This window comes from Myotis lucifugus, unplaced genomic scaffold (assembly GCF_000147115.1).
Source record: "Myotis lucifugus unplaced genomic scaffold, Myoluc2.0 scaffold_483, whole genome shotgun sequence".
NCBI lineage: Eukaryota > Metazoa > Chordata > Mammalia > Chiroptera > Vespertilionidae > Myotis > Myotis lucifugus.
This window is the reverse complement of record NW_005871531.1, coordinates 563,225-587,601: the sequence shown is the minus strand read 5'-3', so window position 1 is coordinate 587,601 and position 24,377 is coordinate 563,225. Positions and strand designations below refer to the sequence as shown.

The 24,377-nt window shown below is 50.8% G+C and overlaps 1 protein-coding gene across 1 annotated transcript in view; it reads right to left on the bottom strand.

Moving 5' to 3' along the window:
- PRKN (parkin RBR E3 ubiquitin protein ligase) overlaps positions 1-24,377 on the bottom strand; it is a 429,225-nt gene that overhangs the window by 50,866 nt on the left and 353,982 nt on the right. Inside the window, exon 7 of the mRNA XM_023744713.1 lies at positions 23,922-24,058. Within this exon, the coding sequence (XP_023600481.1) occupies positions 23,922-24,058 (137 nt within the window). The remainder of the gene's footprint in view (positions 1-23,921; positions 24,059-24,377) is intronic.

The window sequence follows — 24,377 nt, the reverse complement described above, 5'->3', positions numbered from 1 at the left end:
ACACAGTCAATAGTTCCCCTGAAAATCTGCCAACTGTTCAATCCTTCATCCTTTAGGGCATTTATGGCATCCTTTTACGACATTTCTGAAATGTGTCCATTCAGATTCTCCAAGAACTGTGGAATGACTGCAAGCTTACGATTTCCCTACAATTAATTCCATTTCTCATCAGGACTAATTCGAAGGTTTGTTCTCATTTGGACTACAACTCAAGTCCTACTGGATTTGCTTCCTTATGGATCCAGGTTCTTCCACCAGAAGCAGCAGAGATGAGCTCCCTCCTCTTTCCCTCCTCGGACTTCCGAAATCTCAGGATGAACACCACAGACCCTCCCAGGCCTCCAGCAGAGCCACTCCTCTGCAGACTAACCTTACACCCTCCCCAGCTCCTCCCAGGCCCGGCCGCCCACCCCCAGCCCGCTCCCCGCATCTGCGCACACGGGCATCGCTCTCAGGGGAGGCGCGGGCTTGCAGGGCAGGCATCCATCAGCTCACGGCCACGTAAGACCCCGACCACTGGGAAGAGAACACGAGGCCAGCTTCTCGCTCGCCTCACACCCACCAACTACTGCGCGGAGGAGCCGGGCGAGGAGCGCGCTGCGGGGACGTGAGCTCGGCTGTCAGATGCCCGAGGGGAAGCAGGGGTGCCCTTGGGGTTGGCTGTGGCTCTGAAACACACGCCCGTGCTCCTGTCTCTGAAACTGGCACCTGTCAACTCCCGAGCGCCCCCGTCTCTGCGGGCAGGACGGCGGTGCCTAGTTGCCCCCCATGTCTTTGTTGGCCCGTCATAGGCACCTGGGAGCACACGCCCTGCCCTGGTGCGCCGGAGGCTTCGGGCCGCGCTGCCAGCCGGTGCCCTGCTCGGTGCACAGGGCAGGGTCCCGGCACGAAGACGCACTCACCGGAGGTTGGACGCTTCTGCCTCTGGCAGGTGGAGGGGCTCTGGGACGACAACACGCCGCCCCCCACGCACAGAAACAGATCATCGTTGTGGGACCAGAGGCCGGGGTGAGGGCAGGGGCTGGAGGAAGGTGGTCAGAAGGTACCAGCTTCCAGTTGTAAGATGGTAAGTGCTGTGGTGTGATGGCGTGTGGTGGCCACAGTCACAGGCTGTGTGATGGGTGTGGCGGTTGTTAGGACAGTCAACCCTAGGAGTCCGCCTCACAGGAAAACAATGTTCTTTTGCTGCTTTTTTTTTTATTGTAGCCACGTGAGCTGCATGCTGACTGAACTGCTGTGGCAATCACTTCACACCTATGCGAGGCAGAGCATCACCCTGCACACCTGGACCTCACACAGTGATGCCCGTCCGTTTCATCCCAACAAAGCCGGGAAAGACTGAGCATTGAATCCATCACCAGAGACCCTGTAGATTTGGCAAGGTTTCTCATTTTAAAAAAATATCAATTGTTGTTGTTTTAATAAAAGAAGAAATGACAGTACAACATGATTTTGAGTGCCCGTCTTAAAGCTCGACCCACAGCGCAGTGCCACGCTCACCCTGTCACGGTGACGCACGCTTTGGCCTGGCCACCACTGCGGGCAGGGGCTAAGGTTTAACAAAGGAAATCATGTTTCAGTGTTTTTTTTAATGTGTAGACAACAAGGTGGAAGCTAAAAATGACATATTTTTATGTAACGTTTTTCAATTCTTTGATTTTTAATAAACTTTGGAAACCAAAAAAAAAAAAAATGTGATTTTGACTTCACTGTGTGTGTGTTGAATAAAATTAAGGACTTTAGCTGAGAAAGTATAAAATGGAGATATCCCTTGAGATAGGACTGATTTGTAAAAGTCCACTTCATTAGAATCTACACTGTGGAGTGGAGTGAAGTATTTTCTTCAGAATTCACTTTTACGGATTTAGAATATATTAATATATGTTAGGATAATAGAGTTTTCTACAGGAACAGCAACGCATGGCTAATGTCTCCCTTAGTGCCAATATTCCAGCCACAGCCAGCTCTCCTGGCTAAAACTGGAAAGGCAAATATACACAGAGGGCGCTAAATTCTAAAACGAAGCAGTGGTTATGTACTTGTTGGAAAATAAATTTTAAAAAGGCTCTGGACCAGTCTTGCATGTGGCACAGTTATACTAGATTGGGGGGGGCGGGCCAGAGAGATAAACCAAAGAACTTATATACTTACATGCATAGTCCATGGCAGGGGTCCTCAAACTTTTAAAACAGGGGGCCAGTTCATTGTCCCTCAGACCGTTGGAGGGCCGGACTATAGTTTTAAAAAAAACTATGAACAAATTCCTATGCACACTGCACATATCTTATTTTGAAGTAAAAAAACAAAACGGGAACAAATACAATATTTGTATTTGCATGTGGCCCGCGGGCTGTAGTTTGAGGACCCCTGGTCCATGGGCATGGCAATATAGGGTAGTGAAGACCTGGGTGTGTGTGTGTAGGGGCTGGGAGGAGGGGGGAAGCGGGGAAATGGGAGAGATCTGTAATACTATCAACAATAAAAAATGTTTAAAACTCAAACTTAAAAAATAATAATACTAGAAAACTTGCGTGGATGTTACTCCCGGGAGAGCGGCGCCGAGCGGTGGCTCCGGGTGCCCAGGGCCTGGGGTCTGCCCTGAATGCCCGCGCTGCCACCCCACCCATCGGATGTGCTGCCTCCTCCCTGTGCCTGCCTCCCCGGGTCACGGGCCGCCCTCACTCAGTGAACGGGCAAAAGCTGAGACGTACAACTCACTGCCCCCCAAGTACGTTTCCTCTGCGTGGCAGTGGCGGGCGCCGGGGGGTCTGGGCTTCCACATATTAAGTGAAATGCCTTGTCCTGCTCTCAGGCTCTCAGCTAGAGATGAAATGGAAAGTTTGGAAAGGGTCAGAAAAAGACGTTGGGAGTACGTGATCTGCAAGCTATTTCTTTCCGCTCAAAATGACGGGGAAGGAATCTATTCAAAGCACCCAACGAACCTTCCGGACTGAAAGAAAGAACGCCGGCTCCTTCTTTCACAGCCTGCGCCCCCTCCTCCGGGCTCGGCAGTCCTCCTGCACCCTCCCGGCCCCGAGTTTAAACCTTAGCGTCTCCTCTCTGCCACCCACCGAAGAGAAACATCTCTCTTCCGATTATGCAGAAAATTTGGGAAAAAACACGGGAGAGCTCAGATCCCTGTAATGCCACCAGCACACAACCACCACAGTGAGCATTTGGGGAGTAGATTATTTACATAATTGGGTTCATAAAGTATGTGCTGTTTTGCAACATTGTTTCAGTGAATATATCATTAACCACTTATCTAAGGTGAGGGTTGAGCAGCTGCAGAACGCTCATCACAACAGGGTAACAGAACCCAGTTAATGGTAAACAACGCTCTCTCAATAATAATAGTGAACACAATTCTAGTGACATAGCTGGCAATTTTCTTAGGACAAAGTCCTAACTAGATATAGGGTATCCCCAAAATGTATACACACACTTTGAATCATTATAAAGGCCGTGTTTATTAAAATAAATTTTATTTTCAAAACTGAGCTGTTAGCTGCTAAAGTGTGTATGCAGTTTTGGGGACACCCAGCATTTTCTGGTCCAACTGTATGAACATCTGGACTGTGAATAAAGGTCCCGAGGACGAACGGTTTTGTCTGACTTAGACATGCCAGCAGCCCCCGTCTCGGAAATTCTAAGACAGTGGCCGGGAAGGTGAGCCCGGGTGTCCAGATCCTAGACGGATGGAAGGGCGCGAACTTGGGAAGAATCGCAGAGAGAGCGACATCACGGGGTGCCTGGTACAGCCAGGGGCCGGTTACCTGCGGAGATTCATCAGCTAAACAGTTGGTGGGTTCACAGACGACACGCAGAAACGATTTGCTAAAGGGACAGGCAGGGCGGAGCCCTCATCTGTGGGGGCGCGAGTAACACAGACAATGCCATGTCCACGGGACGTCCCTGCGGCCGCGGTGCCCGCTGTGGCTCTGGCCGCCTGCTTTGCAGGTGACAGTGCTGTTGGCTAACGGTGCACAGGGCCTATGGGGCTCTGGGGAGACTGAGGCCCAGCCCAGGGCGGGCCCCCAGCCCCAGGCTGCGCAGGAAGGTGAGTTACCTACACTCTTCACGTCCTCGGCCAGAACATACAGCAGGTTCCTCTGCTGCCGGGTGAAGTAAGGGGCCAATGAGATGATGGTGGCCACGACCCAGCACCTGCCTGCAGGACTGCGGGCCCCTGGGCTGCGATCCCTGCAACAGGTCCCGCAGCAGCTGAGTTCTCACGTGAAAAGCTCCACAGGATGGACGGCGTCACAGGCGGTGCCCACCCGCCTCGCGGCCTGTGTGGGAGTTGGGCACTGACTTCACCTTGGGAGGCGGAGGCGGGAAGGCAGCCCGCGGGCTTCCCTCCAGGCACCGTGCACATCAGGGTCCCTGCTGGGAGGCGCTCCCTCCCAGGGGGATGGCAGTAACATTCCGCTCCCTCCCCGCCATGGAAATACGTTTATTCTGAGTGAAAACGGCTCCCAGGTGAATTCTGAGATGTGTCATTTCTGGAAACTGTTTGCGGTTGAAAATGCCGAGGCCCAGGCAGGCGCGGCGGAGAGAGACGTGTGCGCTGGGAAGGCCCCGCCCTCAGTGGGCGGGAGGCGCAGCCCACGGCAGGCACCTGTGTCCCGGGCGCACAGCAGGTGCTCGGTAAGCGCACGTGTCCCTTTTAGTCCTTTTCCTACGGACGGACCCAGGGCGTCATCTTGACCTTGAACCCAAGAATGTCCCCCTGACAGCGTCCTTGGAAGCCTGCTGGTCAGACAGGCAATAGTATCGCCAACGGCCCGCTACTCAACAGATCCCAATCCGTTTCCAAAACTGTGCTATTCACCAGAGCAGAAACACCACGACGCAGAAACTCGACTTAAAAAGCAAAAATAAAGACGCCAATGAGACAGAAGCACCACGTGATTCCCAATCAGAAACCACAGCTCATTTTTTCCCTGAAAATGAAAACAACATTCAAGCTTCTGTACTTTAGTGAAGCTCTGCCCACCCCAAGGTGGCTCTGCCAACGGACTGACGTCACCACCCGGCTGAAAGCGCGACTTCTGTCCTAGGCGGGCATCCTGCTCAGTCAGAGTGAGGAGCGACTCCCTCTGCCCCCCCCCCCCCCCAGCACGACCTTCAGTGGCCCCGTGACCTTCCCGTGGATCCGAGGAGGGAGGAGAGCGAGGCAGGGAGAGGGGACTGCCGACGGCCATGGGCGCCACCTCACCGCCGAGCCTGCTCTGCTGTGGGGAAGGCAGGCGAGGGCCGAGCTCAGGCCTCAGCTGTCCCATCATCGCGCACAAGTGCGTGCCTTTCCGCCATCCTCCCGAGGACCCCCGCTCCAGGGAGGACAGAGGGCCCGAGGACCCTACTTCTCTGCCCTCCTGACTCCGCAAGTCATGGATGATCCCCGTTACAGATAACAGGGCCCGGGGTGCTCCCGAGGGGGGGTGCTTTTAAATAAGAGGATGGAGGGGAGGAGCCCTAAGTGGAGAAGTGTGCAGGCGCTGGACGGCTGGCCCATAAACACGACCCAACACGACCCGACTGACTGTGGTTGGCGCCGCGTCCTTGGTTCTCTCGTGGGATCGCTCACCGTGGCCCCTGGGTTGATGCGTCCCTGCAAAGGGAGGGGGAGGCCGGTCCTTTCCGAGCCGTGTTCATCTCGAACAATTTAACACGCGGCTCGGACCCGGACTCTGTGACTTCCATAAAGGAAGCCAGTAATTCCCCACGGGACCGCTGACACTGTAACTCACAAAGACCCGGAAGGTCTGGCTTTCCTTCGTTTCCGTAGGATCTGGCTTATTTATGGTTACGTGTTACTAAACAGTGTTTCCTAAATAGCCAGAGATTTTAGAAAGAAAAAAAAAACCTACACCTCAACAAACGATCCTGAACACGGCGCTTCGTTAGGTGCGAAACGTAAAGACTGTCAGGTGACTGGCTGCGGGGACAGGGCGACCCAGAGGCAGATGCTGACGGCCTCCATGTGCTGCTCTGACGGGAACCCCGGGAGCGAGGACTCCTGGTCTGACAGGGCTGGGCACTCACTACAAGGCGGTGGGGGAGGGCGCCCTTGGCAATTTGGAAAACGTACGTCTGGGTAAACTTCTCCTGGGTCTGGAGCAGCAGGTGCAGCTAAGAGAATCAATTCTTTTCCTACCAAAATGCAAGAAGAAATGCAATTTCACAGACACGGACGTTTTAATCACAGGAACTTCGTGCTTCCCGACGCGGGGCCAATGCTAGCAGCCCTCTCTGTGGCTAATACATATCTACACATTCTAATCCTCACGTGAGGATATGTTTTTACTGATTTTTAGAGAAAGGAAGAGAGAGAGAAACATCGATGTGAGAGAGCAACATCCACCGGTTGCCTCCCAGCATTGTCTCCGACCGACCGGGCATCAAACCTGTGACGCGCGCCCGACCTGAAACAGAACCCGCCACGCTGTGGTGTGTGTGTTCGTGCGGGACAACGATAAACCACCGAGCTACCGCCCGGGGCTCTCTGCTCATCTTGCTTCTCCATCTGCTTTGCTTTTTTCAAGAAGATCCACCCACCTGGGCCGGGCCTGTCCCTCTAAACCCCGGGTGAGGGTCCCGCCAGACGGGCACCGCCCCTGCCCCGGCTGACGGCAAGTGGGCCTTCCACCCCCGAGACCTGCCATTACAGAGTGTAGGTGAGGACGACCGGAACGCACGTTTTCTGGACAGATGTCTTGGAAACGCGTTACCAATATTGTCTTAACCAATCATAAAAGTAACAGATGCTCATGGTTACAACAAATGAGCAAAGGGAAAAGGCCAGGCTTTCTCCAAGCGAGCATTTACCTGCCGGTGGGGGTTCTTTCGAGGCTTTTGAACCCAGCAGTCCCTCGGGGGATTGGGGGGGACATGCCTGCCCCATGGGGATGACACCCGGGCTCGGGAAGCAGGAGTGAAGGTCTCAGGAGATCCCAGCGACCCCATTCTTCAGAGAGTGAGCAGGCCAAGCCAGGCAGGCAGCCAATAGCAGGGCAATGTTTTGTGCAATAGAAAATGCGCCAAAACATGCACAGTGATGTACACCGACCGCACCCCCCCACACCCGTCCCCCAGAACAGGAACTCGGGTCTGGAGCCACGGGCACCAAGCTGACGGGTCCCACTCGGCCACACCTGGCGACGGGCAGTGCGCCTCGGCCGCTGAAGTGGCTGCTACACTCGGAGATCGTGAGGAGGAGCGAGACAGAAGGAATTAACCGCCACAACAACCACGTCCGTTGTCTAACTCTTCCCACGAAACACCATCTACTTTGCTGTTGTAATTCTCAAATTCAACGGAGACGCGGTATCACCGATCTTTAGTTAATAAGACTTAATAATCATCCATGGCGGCTTTTGTCTGCTTCCATATGTCAGGCTCATCCCCCCTGACAACGCCAGAGCCACACGGTAGCACCAGATGGAAACCAAGGCTTCACATGAAAACTGAGACTGACACAGAATTGGGGTGGGGGTAGGGGTGGGGGGCACTTTTACAGAAAAGCTATAGATAGAATTCTTCTTTCTTGAGAAGATGTCTGCCTGCTGAGTAACAGTGTCGAATTCTCTCTCTCTCTCTTTCTCTCTCTCTCTCTCCTTCCTTTTTTTTCTTTCCTTTTCTAATTCAAAGACACAAGTAACTATTAATGAGGACTTCGGGTCAGGCGGAGTCAACCGGAATTTTCAAACTGAGTTGATATAATTTCTGCCCAAAGCAAGTTGACATTTCAGTTAAGCTGCGCTCTCTTCTCCAGTAAAAGCTCCCTTTCCTGCAAGCTCTGGCGGAATATTAACAACAGCGCGTGGCACCCATGACTGTCTTCACAGGTCCTGGGACTGGAGCTTTTTTTTATTTTTTAGAAATATGTCTTTATTGACTTCTGAGAGGAAGGGAGAGGGAGCGAGAGATAGAAACATGGCCGATGAGAGAGAACCATGGATCAGCTGCCTCCTGGACGCCCCCCACTGGGGATGGCGCCCGCCACCCAGGCCTGTGCCCTTCCGGAGCTCGGGTCCTAATGACCCGTGGCTGGTCCCTGGACGGCAATTCCACGCTGTGGCGGGCGGTGAGCAGGACCGAGGGTTCACCCTGAGCACCAGGGGGCGCCCCGGCTCTTTGCTGAGCAGAGTCCCGGGACTTAGTGGGATCGGTGGGATTCTCTGATGACTCCTGTGAGCGCATGGCTAACAAAACCTTCTCTGAACCCGGGGCCCCTAACGTACACGGGCAGGCAGGACCCGAGTGACAGGGGGCCCCGGGGATGTTGTCACTGTTCCTGCGTCTCCAGGGCACTTTCTTCAGGGCATCGCACAGGGCGGGCCGGCATCGGAGCAGAGGGGCCGGGCTGCCCTCGCTGTCACCCGAGGAGCAGGAGGGACCTGGGCATGGGGACAGGCTGCCTAGGTCCAGGGACACACGCACACCCCGGCCCGGAGAGAGCGCTGCGTGCTCGTGGGGGCTCAGGGTGTTGATACAAACGCACCCGGAGTGATGGAGACCCGGCTCTCTGTCCTCGTTACCGACCGGAGTAGCCTCTTCCGTTCCTCTGTCTCCGGGCCTCTTACATGCGCGTGAAAGGCGTCTCGGCCTGTTCCCGCCCCAGAGAGCCACCTGGGAACACGTGGGCACGCGTGTTTTCCTGTGAGTTTCTTTTGGCCCGTGTTCGGATCCACGGTTTGATTTGTGTGCAGTCCGATGGCACGTCCTTCCCCAGGGCCTGGGGGCTGCCCGCACGTGGGTGATGTCACCATGGAAGAGGCCCCGAGAGGCCGAGGCGAGCCAACCACTCTTTTCCTTCTTGCTCCACAGACGTGCTGCCAGTTGTACCTTCCCAAACATGGGCTGTCATTTCACTGACTGAGCACCACACCACGCCCCCCACGCACGCCCCAGGGAACGCCTTGCCATCTCTCCGAGCGCCTGATCGGCTTCCGTTGTGAATGATTGTTGAGACTGATGCGCGGGAAGCAGGGCTGGGGATTTGAAAGCGCCAGAAACGAGGCGTCCAGGCCATGTTTTCTCCCGGCCAAGCCCGTAAGTGAGTCAGTGTTTGAAAAGTCGGCATTGAAACGTCTGCCCTCTGCATTGATTTAGTGGCTGAATCGATAGGTCTGGTGTGACCATCAATGCACGGAGATTAACACCCGGATCTTGTAGACCAAATCCGCAATGTCTGAGCCAGGCTCTCCCCGGAGTGGGGCGGGGATTCCTAGTCAGGGGCGCGGCCACGGGGCGACGGGCGACGGGCGACCACGGGAGACATTCCGATGAGCTTTCCTTGGGAACTGCCCGGCGCTGGCTGGGCACACCCAGGGCCTCCCTACACACCATGTGCTCCATTTCCCATGCCATTTTGAAGAGTTATCAGCATCACAAACAATGCATATCGGTGACATGCGTGACAGCAATTTCAACAGGATCAATTCGCAAGCAACGTAAAAACATGTGGGTGTAGAATAAAGGCCACTCAGGTCTGTTTTCTTGCCCAAAGCGTAAAACCCCCTGTTCTTGGTCAACACCTCCACGGACAGGTGAGCGCACCTCTTCGGGGAGGCCCTGCCTCTGTTCGGGCCTCTCCCGGGGAAGGACGGACACGACGCTCTCCCCGCAGACCAGTCAGGGATGTACCAGCAGAATGCCTGTGCTCACTGCCCGTCACTCACCGGAGCCTCCCATCGGTGCATTCACACAATAGCCTGGCTTGTCGCCCAGCACTACACCTGGACTACACTACTAACTCTCTCATCTTTCACATTTTAGACTGCTTATCTACTGCTATTTACCCATTCATTCAGATAGATATTTAATAGATATATAAATATAGAGTTTAATAAGTAACCTGTACTATTGAGGAGCTAAAGAAGCTCCAAAGTCCTATAGAATAGCCAAGAAACAAGGCAACCCTATGAAGCATACTTAATGTAAGACGGTTAAATATATTCAAAGAAGACTGAGCTCACACCCCGGCCCACTCAGCTCACACCCCAGCCCACTCAGCTTGCACCCAGCCCATTCAGCTCGCAGGCCCCACTCAGCTCGCAGGCCCCACTAGCATGGTATGATTAAAGTACTCCCAGGGTGTGATTAAGTAATTAAGCTGAGGAGGCTCTGGGAGCCGCCAGGTGCCCGCCCTCGGGGTGTTCACAGAACCAGCTGGGCCAGAGCCTCCGCTCCTGCCCAGGGATGAAGCTGGCGGCCTGGGCTCCTTGCAGGCCCCCCACGGCCAGCCCCCGCCACCCCTGCCACCAGGCTGCTGTGGCTGCCATGACAAGGCTGCCATGACATGGGCACAGTGCCTGCCCTGCCTCGCCTGAGCTCAATCCCTGATGGCCGCGACCCCGTTGCCCAATTTTACTTCCATTAAAAATGTTTGTGTAATTCCAACCCTCAGCAACTGGCTTCCGCCAGTGGAGGCAGCCTGCGCCCTTGGCAAGGTCACCTCTGAGGAGACCAGGGGCCTGTGGCTGCCATAAAGGTGGTTGTGAGCACAGGGGCCGAGGTTGGGGAGAGGAGGGGGAGAGGAGGGGGAGAGGAGGAGGGGGAGATCTTGGATAAATCTAGTGGGACCCTCAAGGATATGAAATGTGCGGAGTTGCTGTGCAGTCAGACTGGAAGCCTGCTGGCAGGTTCTTGCAGCTTCTAGGTGAGCAATAAGAATGGACCAGACTGGGGTGGGGCAGAGGAAGTAGAGAGGAGGCGGAACGGAGGGGGAGTTTATGATTATCTGTAAATTCACGCAGGCATTTCAGTTTTAAAACATGTTGGTGCTCTTAAAAGTGTGTGAGACTATCAACTAAATGACACAAACGGAAAATAAGTTGAGGATTAAAGCAGATAAACACTAAAGGCCGGATGGGGATATTTATTTGTGCTAAACAGTCCTACTGATCATTCCCTGCGCCCGACTAGGTGTTGCCGGCGCATGAGGGGCGCCGAGAATCCGATAGTGAGCGAGAGGGCCTGCTCCTGCCTGCTCAGGGGTGACACCACGTAAGCTAACACACGAACACGCTGCCTGCAGAGGACTCCAGAGCAGCAGAGAAGGCAAGCGGGGAGCGGTGGCCAGGGGCCTGGTTCACGTGACCTGCGGTGTGAGTGACTCTAAGAGGGAAGTGTCATTGAACCCTATGCCACAGAAGCCATGTCAGAGGAGGGGAGGGAGTGCTTGGGGATGGCCGGGTTCTAATCGAGTCGCAGAGGAGGAAGCAACAGGCTAACGGCAGAGAACACGGGAGCTCACTGGGCCCGGGCAGGTGTCAGGGGGCCTGGGCGGGTGCAGGAGGGGAAGGAGGGGGAGGAGGGGGTTTGTGGGGCAGTGGGAGTGAGAGTGCACTAGGTGTACCGGTTAATAATGCAGATTTTTTTCAATAGATGGAGTTGCACATACGTTGATATAGATGTGATTTGACATGTATGCTATTTTGTTGTATTGACAACAAGCTTCAAAACTTCATGTCAAATTTCCTGAAGGTTTTCACATCATAGATATTTTTATGCTTAAAAATGTAGAATTTCCTGCAGAAAAAAAAAAAGAGCATTTGCGGGAAGTTTTAACTCGTGGCTTTATTTTGAAGAAAAGTGCTGCTGAAAGTGATCGTAGACTTGGGGAAGCTTATGGTGAACATGCTCCATCTCAAGATACAAACAAAAAACAAACAAACAAAGCACGGGCCTAGGAGAGCGGACACCTGGCTGGGGAGCCCATGGCAGGTCGGCGTCTTTGCCATTGGAACCGACACCCAGTCCCGTGGCTGCGGGAGGACATCCCTGACCCGATCCCAGTGTGTTTGGCTGGAACGCTTGGCCCTTACGATGCAGGTGAATACAAGGCGCTTTTCCGAAGGCTTCAGGAAGCACCGACAGTGAAGGTGCAGGACTAATGTGAAGATTGTGCCCCATTTGCATCACTAAGGACCACACTCTCATGCCCTCAGGACTGCCTAAGGCTGCCCTTTCCAATAAGCTACACAGATCCTCATCACCTGCCAGGGAGGTAAAGGTCGTTTCCTACTTCTTGTTGTGTTCTTTATACTTTCTTTTTTGTAAAGAAAAATTTTTTTTTATTGATTTCAGAGAGGAAGGGAGGAGAGAGAGATAGAAGCATCAATGATGAGAGAGAATCATGGATTCACTGCCTCCAGCACGCCCCACACTGGGGATCAAGCCTGCACCACGGGTGTGTGCCCTGACTGGGAATCAAACCTCGACCTCCTGGTTCAAGGGTTGACGCTTAACCACTGAGCCACACCGGCTGGGATGTCCTGCATACTTTCTACGCCACTAATATATACACCACGTTCAATGACCTTCTTCTCTTCACTGACTCATGGAGCTTACTTGCCAGTCCCTCTCGGCTCCTTGCCGTTGTCCCGCTGCGTCCTCATTTCCATCACAGGTTGTGGAGCCAATGGTCACAACAATGCAGGTGCCATTTCCTGACTTCCAAGTATTGGGCGGGGGGTGGGGGGGGTGGGGGGTCCCTAGACATAGAAAATACACACCTAAGCATAAACCTGGGCCCCGCGTTCTAAAGCGGAACCGATTGGTTGACGCATCTGATGGTTGACTAACGTGAAGGAAGCTTGTGGTGAAATTGAAGACTGGCCGTACTTTCTGTGAACAAGGTGCAAACGGAACCGACTGGACCACCAAGCCCATTTGTCAACCAAATGGCCTTTTGTATTTCTCATCTAGAAATATGCCCGTTTAACACACAGCTCATTCTTAAAAAAAAATAAAAGAATCCTGTGGTCATAGGTCAACTGCTAACTTTATTTTCGGTTTACATCATCCACTTATGAATACGCTTTTCCTTGATTTAATTAGTGAGTGTCACTCACACTGTAATTGGTAACAGCGTAAGACTGAGCTGAATTTGTAAATGATTTCACAATGTCAGACCAAGTCACGTCAATATTGTAAAAACACATCACGGCCGGGGCACAGCTACACAACCCCTGCACGTTACATGTGTGCTGGAACTGGATTCTTACAGTCTTATTCCTAATGAAAATGACATATTAAATAGAGAAAACAATGTATTTAAAGATGAGCAAAATCCATTTCCCCACAATTTTAGTTCCAATGCCTAATCCAATCTCAATGCAAAAGAACAGTGAGTTGACACATACGTCCTCAAAAGGCATAAATCATCAAATATTGCTGGTGCTCTCTGACATCTGTGGGTTGTCAGCATGTAGCAGCACATATCCGAACTGCTGTTGATGACAGGAGCGAGTCAGGCGTTCACTGATGCAGCAAATCTTTCAACACACACACACATTCTTTGGGCACACACAACCAAGTGTCATGCTTTCAGTATTCAGCAATGATTTCAGAAGAACAGACTCCCTTAAAATAGACGCCAGATCCTCCCAAAGAAACTTTATGGCTTGAATAGGTGCTCTAGATAATTACGCAAAAGTAACGCCCTAGTCTCAAGATATCATGGCCATATTTATTAAGAACAAATAAAATAATGAGCCATTATATTGCAACATATATAGTAGGTATCTGCCTCTAGTAGATCAATAATTTACTGTCATGCTTATTTTGTCCCTGTTTCCAAGTAAGACTGGAAGCTTTTTGAAAAAAAAATTATCTGTTGACTTTTGTATTTCTATTATTAATAGTGTGCAATGAGATCAGGGATAACATAATCAATGGATGGATGGATGGATGGATGGGTAGATGATGGATGATGGATGATGATGGACAGATGGATGGATGAATGGATAGATAGATGAATGGATTTGGGCTCTGGAGTACAAAGTAACAGGGGAGCTTGGTAGAGGGTTGCAAAATGTCCACATGCCAACATACAATTCACAATTATAAGCAATTTGGTAAAAGGCACGCCGTTTTCCCAGGAGACCAGGATGCCTGGGAGTGGTTAAATATGTAATTGGTAATTTTCTGAAATGCTTATCTACTGGAGTCTCATGTCAGTCTCTCCCGTGAACAGAATATCCCTGTTATCAGTTAGTATCCCCCCAAAAGCTCCCGCAGTCTTCAGTGCTCCCCTAACTTTCCCACAAACACACCCCGTGCCCTGGCGCTCAGGGCAGGGAGAACAGCCACCCTGCCAGCCGCTGTGCACATGGCACACGGGCTCCGTCTCCCTGGGCTGGGCCCCCGGCTGCAGGCAGCGTGGGAAGTGATGAGCGGGGCTTTTAAACTTGCTCAGGATTTAGGTCCTGTCCAAGCTGGTTGCAAATCTCATCAGCTTTGCCAGTGTTTTTTTTTCTACCTTGATCTATTTTTATTTCTGGATCAGAAGGAAGAATGGCAAACTTGCAGCCTCGAGGTCTGCTTTAGGGAATAAAGTTTGATTTATTATTGCTGATTTATACCTATGCATGCGTAGTTGGGCACACTTTATAGGCAACTACTCCCTGAACTGATACGGAGGGAGCTACAGAGGCTGGGTGTAGCTGGACCAGCACCCAGTTCCAAAGCAGAGCCCTCTAAAGTGGCGTATGAGGCGAATAATTTCTGATGATGGTGGTGGTGGTATTTCACCCGACAGGAGAGCTCTGAGCCCACATCTTTTAGTACTTGCCTAGTTACACATGAGTGACAAAAACTCAGCAAGATCAGCTGATGCCACTGCAGTGGCCACAGAAAGTAAATGGTCTCTGAACGAGCACATTCAAACTCCAACAGGGAGTAAGAAACCCAGAGGGAAACTGCTTCGAGGTGCAGGAGAGGGTAAAGGGCATCGCATTCTTTTACTTCCAGGTCCCACTAAAAACATTCCATCACACAGGGTTTCCTGTTAATCTTCACCCGAGGATATTTTTCCACTGATTTTTTAGAGAGTAGATGGGAGGGGGAGAGACACACAGAGAGAAACATTGATGTGAGAGAGGCACAGCGATTGGTTATCTCCTGCACATGCCCCAACCAGAGTCAGGGATGGAGCCTGCAACTGAGGTACATGCTCTTGACTGGAATTGAACCTGTGACCCTTCAGTCCGGGGCCCATGCTCTAATCACTGAGCAAAACCGGCCAAGGCCCATAACACAGTATTTTATAGTAACAAACTCAAGTTTCCCCTCTATTTCAATTATATAGGGCAATTAAAATTTGGTCTTTGCCATTTTTAAAATGTTATTTTAGTTAACAATGAAAAATATGTAGTTCTAGTTTATTCTTTTAAAATGAAATATAAAGACAACTAAATCATTTTATTTATTTTTAAAATATATTTTTATGTATTTCAGAGAGGGAGAGAGAGGAAGAGAGAGATAGAAACATCATTGATGAGAGAGAATCATTGATCAGCTGCCTCTTGCATGCCCCACACTGTGGATCGAGCCCAGAGCTCAGGCATGTGCCCTGACCGGGAATTGAACCGTGACTTCCTTATTCATAGATCAACGCTCAACAACTGAGCCATGCTGGCCGGGCTAGACAACTAAACCATTTTAAACAAAGTTTCTGCTATTGCTTGAAGACTATAGACCAGGGGTGGGGAACCTTTTCTCTGCCAAGGGCCATTTGGGTATTTATAACATCATTTGCAAAATTATCAACTTAAAAATTAGCCTGTTATATTAGGTCAAACATTTAATTAACTCACCCCTAATGCCTGGGCAGGGCCAGACCAAATGATTTCATGGGCCTTATATGGCCCGAGGGCCACACGTTCCCCATCCTTGCTGTAGACCTTTGGTTTTGCCTCCTGTGGTCTTGCTAAGTACTGAAGTAGGACCATCAGTTAATATAACAGCAACAACGTAATGCATACTGTTGCTACCTACACATTTCCTTCTATATAAAAGAATCCCAGATCCAGCACATGGGTAATGCTTCCCAGGGTTCCATGGAACACAGTTTGAGAACTATTGATCTAAAGGTACCACCTGGAGACTGAGATGTTAGTGTATCTTGCATATCTATTAGTAAGTACTTTCTTCATTTATTGATTTGGTTGTTTTTTACTCTGAGTCCAATAAATTTCATAGAATAAAGAGAGGAGTGAGAGCATGTGATACTTGTGTTTCTCTGACTGGCTTATTTCACTTAGGATAGTATTTTCCAGGTCCATCCATGCTGTCCCAAGGGGTAAGAGATCCCTCAGTTTTTTCATTTTGAATGAGCAAAGCAGCTGCACACCTGGTAAAGTGGGTCTGGAATGGGATCGGCACCAGCTGACAGCAGTCAGGACCTGGCCCATCTGCCTCCTGGACGCTGAACCGTCAACACCCCAAAGAAGACCTTTTGAAGAGACTTCCACGTGTCCAATCCAAATCTTCTTCTCTGCACCAGGCGTTTACCTAGACTTCACTTCCCCGACTCCCTTGCAGCACGCCAGGCCAATGGCTATGCGCTGGTCAGTGAAGGGATGTGTCATTTCCACGCTAGGGTTTCTAAGAAGGAGGCACGTCTTTCTCTCATTTCGTTCCCCTGTGCCAGCTGGGTCCTGGGTCTGGGGATCAGTCTGACCATGAAGAGAGTGGCAGGTCCTATGGCAGAGCCAAAAGGCAGAAACACCTCCCATCTGAAGCCCCGCCCCCACCCAGGCAGGAAGCAAGCTGCGTGTGGGTGTGAGCCTTACATTCGGGTTCTGCTGGCTACAGCGTTGGGTCTCCAATGACCAGTCAGACCCATTAGAGCCCGGCTGTGTGATGATGCATGTGGGACCGAGGACTGAGTCGAGGCTGCAAACGCCACACTGACCGCCTCCACCGCAGAGGTCACCCCGCTGTTACTTTCACGAGGATGGAGAAGTTCAGGGGACCCTCCGTGAAATGTGTGTCAGGGAGTCCTGATTTCAAAAGTAGGTAATTGGCAGAAAGTTCCCTGCATTGTGTAGGCACATGGTGTTGGGGATGGGAGCCAGGCCATCCTGAGGGGTGGGGTGGGGCGTGTTGAGGAAATCAGGTCATTTAAGCCTGTGGAGCAGAACTCATGTACAGGGCTCATGTTCAATAGACCGTCTCTGAATTTGGGGGTGCCCAGTATTTACAATCGATTTGACAACCAAGAAGGTGGCTGGTATGGACTGGATTGTGTCCTTCAAACATTCATACATGGAAACCCCAGACCTCAGCCCCTCAAGTGTGACTGTCTTTGGGAAAAGGGCGTTAAAAGGGTGACTGGGTTAAAGGGCGGCCATTAGGGTCATCTATCTGACCAGTGTCCTTAAAAGAAAGAGATGAGCACAACCGAGAGACACCAGGGCTGCAGGCCCAATGGGGCGGCCACCTGAAGAGGATGGGGGGGGCGGTCACCTGAAGAGGATGGGGGACGGGGCGGCCACCTGAAGAGCATAGAGGGGTGGCCACGTGGGGAGCACCCCCCCAACCCCGGGCGGCCATGTGGGGAGCAGCCTGAAGGTGGCAGCGTGGAGAGCAGCCCGGGGTCGCCCTCTGCAAGCCCAGGAGGCCTCAGAGCCAGGACCTGTGGCACCTGGACTTGAACCGCTGTCTCCAGACCGCAGAGATCAATCTGTTACCGGGGTGCCCAGCTGCCCAGTTGCGGCAGCTTGTGATGGGGCCCTGCGGATGCCCACAGCAGTGACGACTGAAGCACTGTTGCCGGTCACCCCAGGAAAGCGCTGTTCCCGGCAGCTGGGGGTCGGGGGTCGGAGTGACATCAGACCAAATCGCACCACTTCCCCCAACTGGTCTCACCCTCCTGCTTCCTAGACTGGAGCTGCTTTTGGTTCGATGTTTCCCTCGATAAGCAGGTCACTCCAAGAGAAACGACTTCTAGTAAAGGCTTGAGAGGAAAGAGATAAGAACAATACTTTCCTGGACCCCTAAGTGGAGTCAGCAAGGGAACCTCCAGGATGACCTGGGCGGGGGGGGGGGGGGCTCAGGTTTTACTGGAAATAGGCGGCTGCATCGTCCAGATATTATATATTTATTTCATCCTGACGTCGGAGCATTACAGCGCTCCTCTTGCTAACTGGGGCTGCACTGGAAACATTAACCTGTTTCACTGTCCTGCTGAGGAACCAACATATAAACCCTCATGAATATGCAAATCACCCTCCAAGCATGTTATTAATTATTTCAAAGCTACTTGGAGGTGAGTGGCTTCTAGCAATTTCTATGCATGAAGTCTCATTAACACAAGAACCACACAGTAAGGAGGTTTTATCAGTTACTGCATGAGTGTGTATGTATGTGGTGTGAGTGTGCGTGAGTGTGTGAGTAGGTGTGCATGCATGTTTGAGTATGTGTATGTATGTGAGTGTGTTGTGTATGAGAGTATGTTTGTGTGTGTGTGTTGTGTAAATGAGTGTGTATGAGTGTGTGAGTGTGCACGTATGTGTGTGAGTGGATGCCAGGGCTGAAGAAACATCTGTCGTTAGGTATGAACTTTGTCACTGAAAGGCAGTGGTGGCTTTAGGAACAAAATGCCCCTTGAAGACATATAATTGTCTTGGAGGAACTGTACTCCAAAGGCAGCTGGTGGTCCCCACTGGGAACTGAACCGTTCGGCCGGGCATGTAAGCTGGCATGGCGGGACGGGAAATGGCCCTCCCTTCAGAGAACCAACAAGGTCTGAGCTTCCAGAAACCAAGGACGATGCCAGGCCCTGACCTGGAGGGCCAGTCACCTCCCACCGAGCAGCTGGGGTCGGCTCAGAGCCCCGGGGGAGTCCCAGCACCCAGCCAATGGGACCAGCCACACCCCACCTTCCGGAGGGCCTGGCGCAGACCCGGAGCCCCCTGCTTTGCACACACGTGACTTCCATCTTATTGATGAGCCACAGCCATTGACACAGGCTTTTAATGAAGCCCACAGTATTCTCAACTGTGCCTCAGAAATGACATGGGTTCAATCAATTCCTCTTCCTAATAGTCTGCTCTTTCTCCTGAGAGTCTGAAAAACTGATTTTCTAATTCTGTGGTATTACCGCTTTATATTCTGTCTTACTCTCCGCTCTATGAATCAGGGCAAAGTTAAATAAACCAAGGGGAAAAGATGGCAGATAGAGGATAAGTGGATAGTGCCGGTAATTGGTGGATTTATGCATTGAGTTACAGGAAATGCCTGTCTACAGTTAGGGAATGTCTAAATACATGTTCCTCTACGCATATACACGCATAAGCACACACATTATATGTACCGTCCATGGGAACACGGCTTAGGTAACAACCAAAATAACAAAAGCAAATGTTCATTTTGAGTGTCTGCAGCATGTAGCCTAAAGGCACCTTCTCTGGTTTCATTTTCACGCGTCCCCATGACGGCGTCTGAAAGGGGTGCTGCTGTGTCTCCCCGTTTTACCCTAAAGTGAAACCGAGGTGCACCCACATCCAGTCACTGGCCCTGTGCCACCCGGGTGTTCCGTCTCGGCGTCGGGACCTGAGCCTGGCTCCCCCATGCGCTGGGTGCATCCCAGGATATGTGCTCAACGTGCTAAACATTCACACCGGAGGCTTAGTGGTTTATTGGAGGTATTCTTAGGGCTGATATTATTTAAAATATGAAAAAACTCAGCTCCACTAAGAGTGCACAGGCTGGGACTGGGCCCTCCCAGACCTTGGTCTGCATGTCATATGCCCGTGTCACCGTCGGACAGGGGACACCCTGGAGGGACAGTGGGCGTCCCTCTACAAGGGCTCAGGGGAGGCCCTCGCTGTCAGCTCCCTTTGGCAGAGGTTGCCTGTGCGTGGCTACATTCTCTCACTTAACTAACTCTGTTAAACCACATACGTGACTTCAGGAGAGTCAAGGTTCCTGCAAAGAAGCCATGAATTCAGGGGAGCGCTAATAAAGCAGGCCTGCCCGCCCGGAGGGAGGATGGCAGCCGAGGAAGGGGGCGCCGTGGGCCCTGATGGTGGGCCTCACCCTGAGGCTGTGATAGGCCCTGGGATATGAACTAGGTGTGGAGTGAAGCCATTACATGTAGCAAGACGTTTAGAAATCAAGCGAGTGATAAACGAGGAGAGGGTCTCTGCTGAGCAAACTCAAGACAATCGGTTTGTTTCTATAAGAACATTCTATGGTAACACTGGAAAGTCTCTTTTTACACAGGACGGGAAAACATCATGTGAGTCACAGCAAAAATAAGAAGGCTGAGCTAGTACCTGACAGCAATATGGGGACGAGCGGAACTGTATTTTGTTGAGTAAGTGCTTTGGGAAAACGGCAGTCCCATCCATGGGGGATATGTGCCCCGCCCCCAGTGGATGCCCGAGATGCGGGTAGGACTGAACGCTGTATACAATGATTTTCCTTACACAGACACCCCTGTGCTAGAGCTTAATTCATAAAGCAGGCCCCTCCCTCCCCCTCCTCCCTCCCTCTTAAACCATCTATTGTCCCGCACTCGCCTTGTCACTTAAAGGAAGTGCTTTCTGGCTGCCCCCTGGCAGATCCCAATGCCAGCCTCCTGCCAGCCCACTGCTCTTTGGGGACCGTATGGAGTAAGTTCAGGGCGCCCTGAGCACTAGCCCTGCGACACTATAGGCGGCCACGAAGTGGCTACTCAGAAGGGTGCCCAACGGGAGGCGTCTGAATTGTTTATTTCTGGAATTTTCCCGCTGGATATTTTCAGTGTGGTTAACGGGGGAGAAGTGAAACCTCGGAGAGTGAAGCCGTGGGTCCGGGGGGACTGCTGTGGACAGGCAAACCCTGGTGAAGATGTGAAGTGGTGCTGGAATGAATGAAGTACGCGGTGTGGGAGGGTCGCTGCACAGGCGGAAACAGGCAGCTGTGTCCGCCCTGCCCGGCCTGTGGTCACCTGCTACACCCTCTTCCAATAACAACACACGCAGACAGGCGGCCTTCTGCTTATTGCTGTCGAACATTAAAGGAAAGAGGAGTCAAGGAGGATAGTTCTCAACAGGAGGTGGCATTTTAAAAAATGAAGGCGGGGTTTCATGGAGATTATGCTTAAATAGCAGTAACGAGGCAGGTACGTTTACGGGGAGCCCACTGGCACCGAGACGGCACTGCTGCGCCCGTGTCCTATTACAGGAGCCAGCGCCTTAGAAATGGGCCGACTCCAGGCTATTGAGAAAGGCTCACAGAGAAAGCCTGGACTTGCTGCTGCATGAGAAAACCTGGTTCATGTGGACCAAGTGGGTTACTTTATATGTTTGACATTTTCTATCATGAAAAAGGTTTAAAATTTAAAAATACACGAGAAGCTGATTTTTACAAGTAGCTTGGCTATGAAGATAAATTCTGAAAATGGATATTTTCCAATGTTTCCATGTTACTTGGTTTTGTGAAGGAAGAAGGTTTATCCATTTTTTAAAATCTCATTAAAAAATTAAAAGCAGAAACAGAATTTTCCAAACTTCAAATAAATGTTTCAGTGACTTTTGAACCCTTTTGTTAAAGATGTGAAAGTGCAGTACCTTTCAATAAGTTTTCCTTAACAATATACTGACACATATATTATGTAAATCCTAATTTACAAACCACTGCATTATTGGCAGATGCAATTAAAAAATGAATGTCATAATTTACAAAGCCAATGACGCAAGTAGCTACTTCCACTGGGTCTCTGAGAGACTGTTGAGGTGCACTGTTCAGCTTTGGTCAATATTAGAACTAAGTGTTGAAAGAAACCGAACTTACAGTCTGACCAATCAATCAAGGTGTCGCACAGTTTCCAGCCACAATTCTCAGAACCAATGAAGCGCATTTACTCACACAGCAGTCAGTAAAAGCAAACTCATAATGAGGTGTGGACCCTTACCTCACTCCACATACAGAAATGAACTCAGACTAATCAGTGACCTAAATACAAGGGCTAAGCTGTCAAATGAAACCATGGGGTCTATTTTCATGACCGTGGATTTGGCAATGGGTTCTTACATTTGGCATCAAAAGCACAAGCAGCAACAGAAAAAAAAAGAGAAACTGGACTTTATCAAAATGAAACACTTTTGTGTATCAAGGGACATTATCACCAGCCAACAGAATAGGAGGAAGGTTTGGAAATCATATATCTGATCAAGGTCTAGTGTCCAGAATACGTAACGAATGCTTCCTACTCAACAGCAAGGCAAACAACCCCATTAAAAATGCACAAAGGACTTGAGCAGGCATTTCTCCAAATAGATATTCAAGTGGCAAACAAGCATATGAGAGAGATTCAACACGGGTGGTCAGGAAGGAAATGCAAATCAAAGCCACAACAACATGCCACTTCACACTATCAGGACGGCCATTGGGACAACAACAATGAAAAGTAACACATGTTGGTGAGGATGTGAGGAAACAGAACCCTTATAAGTTGCTGCAGATACTGCAAAATGGTGCCTCAGCTACGGAAAGTCCTTTGATAGGCCTTCTACAGGTTAAACGCAGAATTACAATACGACCCAGCATTATTCATAATCGCCAAAAGGTAGAAACAATGCAAATGCCCATCGACAAATGAATAGATAAACAAACTGTGGTCTATCCATATAATGGAATATGATTCAGCCATGAAAAGGAACGAAGATACATGGCACTACTCGGATGAACTTCAAAAACATTGCGCTAAGTGAAAGAAGGCAGACACAACGGGTCACGGGTTGTATGATCCCTTTCATCGAAGTATCCAGAATGGACAAACACAAAGAGACAAACCACAGTGGCTGCTATGAGCTGGGGGTCAGGGGGGACGGGAAGAGATTACTGAATGGACATGGGCTGTTTTTTCTCGGGTAATAAAATCGCTCTAAATCTAGAGGGAGCTGGGTGGTCCCTGTATTGTGAGTGCACAACATGCCACTGAACTGCACACCTTAAAACAGTTAACTGTATGTACTATGAACTTCACCGCAATTAAAAAGACAGATAATAATAATTATATAGTGCAAGTACAATGTTGTAAATGTTGAAAGATTTAAAAAATATTTCAAATCTTAAATATTTCAGCTCCATCTCATCCTTCTCTGATTCCTTTTTTAATAAAGGGTGTCCCAAAATTCACGCAAGAAGTAATTTTGATAGAAAACACAGGTTTATAATTAAAAATTGTAAATTTTTTATTGATTCATAAAGTATACAGTATAGGGTTATGTATGGAATAGCACATCGGGTAAATGGCCTCCACGGCTTTGCTGGCACATATGCAAAGCCGTGGTCTTCATTGGTCTTCATTGTCCCTGCTCCTGGGCCATAATTGGTCCTTGGTAATGCTTATCAAATTGAAGGGATTATAATCAAAGGGCAAGAGATATTAGAATCTGATTCAATAAACCAAGTAAAATTAGGCTTTTTGTTGTTGTTGTTGTTGTTGTTAATGCTCACGCAAAATTCAGATCTTGCGTGAATTTTGGGACACCCTTTATATGTTGTTTCGCACACGTGTAGGCGCTCCCAATGATTAGCAAATGAAGCGCACGACTTCCCATTCCGGGCGGTGCTGCTCTGGAGCAGCCTAGGACAGTGATGGCGAACCTTTTGAGCTCGGCGTGTCAGCATTTTGAAAAACCCTAACTTAACTCTGGTGCCGTGTCACATATAGAAATTTTTTGATATTTGCAACCACAGTAAAACAAAGACTTATATTTTTGATATTTATTTTATATATTTAAATGCCATTTAACAAAGAAAAATCAACCAAAAAAATGAGTTCGCGTGTCACCTCTGACACGCGTGTCATAGGTTCGTCATCACTGCCCTAGGAACTCTGACACCTGCGGGGGACCCAGGAGCAGGCGGCAGGCGCCTGGGCTGAGTACCATCGCGCTTTCACTGCCCAGGCCTGCGGCAGGCCTTGCGCTTTCTGGTTGGACACAGCTCTCCCGCGCCGCGGTGTCTGTATTTTGTTGTGATCCAAACGTCACTGTGTCTTGCCCCCAGTGATCAAATAGGCATTTCCCTCTCCAACCCTCAGCTGGGGGCCGGGTGCATCTGAGACAGGTTTCCGCCAGCAGCTCGGCTGTTCCGAGCCGGCGTTCCACCCGGGGACGCGCGAGACTCACCCACACACGGCAGCGAGTAGCCCAGCTGCGGGTCGTGGACAAACTGCCGGTCGTTGAGCCTGGTCACGCAGTACAGGTGGAAGCAGTCCAAGCAGATCACGTGGCGGTGGTTGCACTGGAAAACCAGGACCGGGCTCCTGCAAGACAGAGGCGCGGCCTGTAGCTCCTGGAGGCGGGGAGGCCCCGCGATGCAGGGCGGACCCCCAACCCCACGGAGGGAGGGGGGAGGGCGGGGAGGCCCAGCGATGCAGGTGGACCCCCAACCCCACGGAGGGAGGCGGGAGGGCGAGGCACCGCCTGCTGGCGCTGAGCTCGCACGCCCGCCCGGCTTCCAGATGGGAAGCGCCCCCTTAACCACACGGAACGTTGATTTTCCTAATTTTATATGTTTCATGTTAACAGATTTACTAGTCGCGCTGTTAATTTTAATTTATGTATTTTAAAAATCAAATTGAT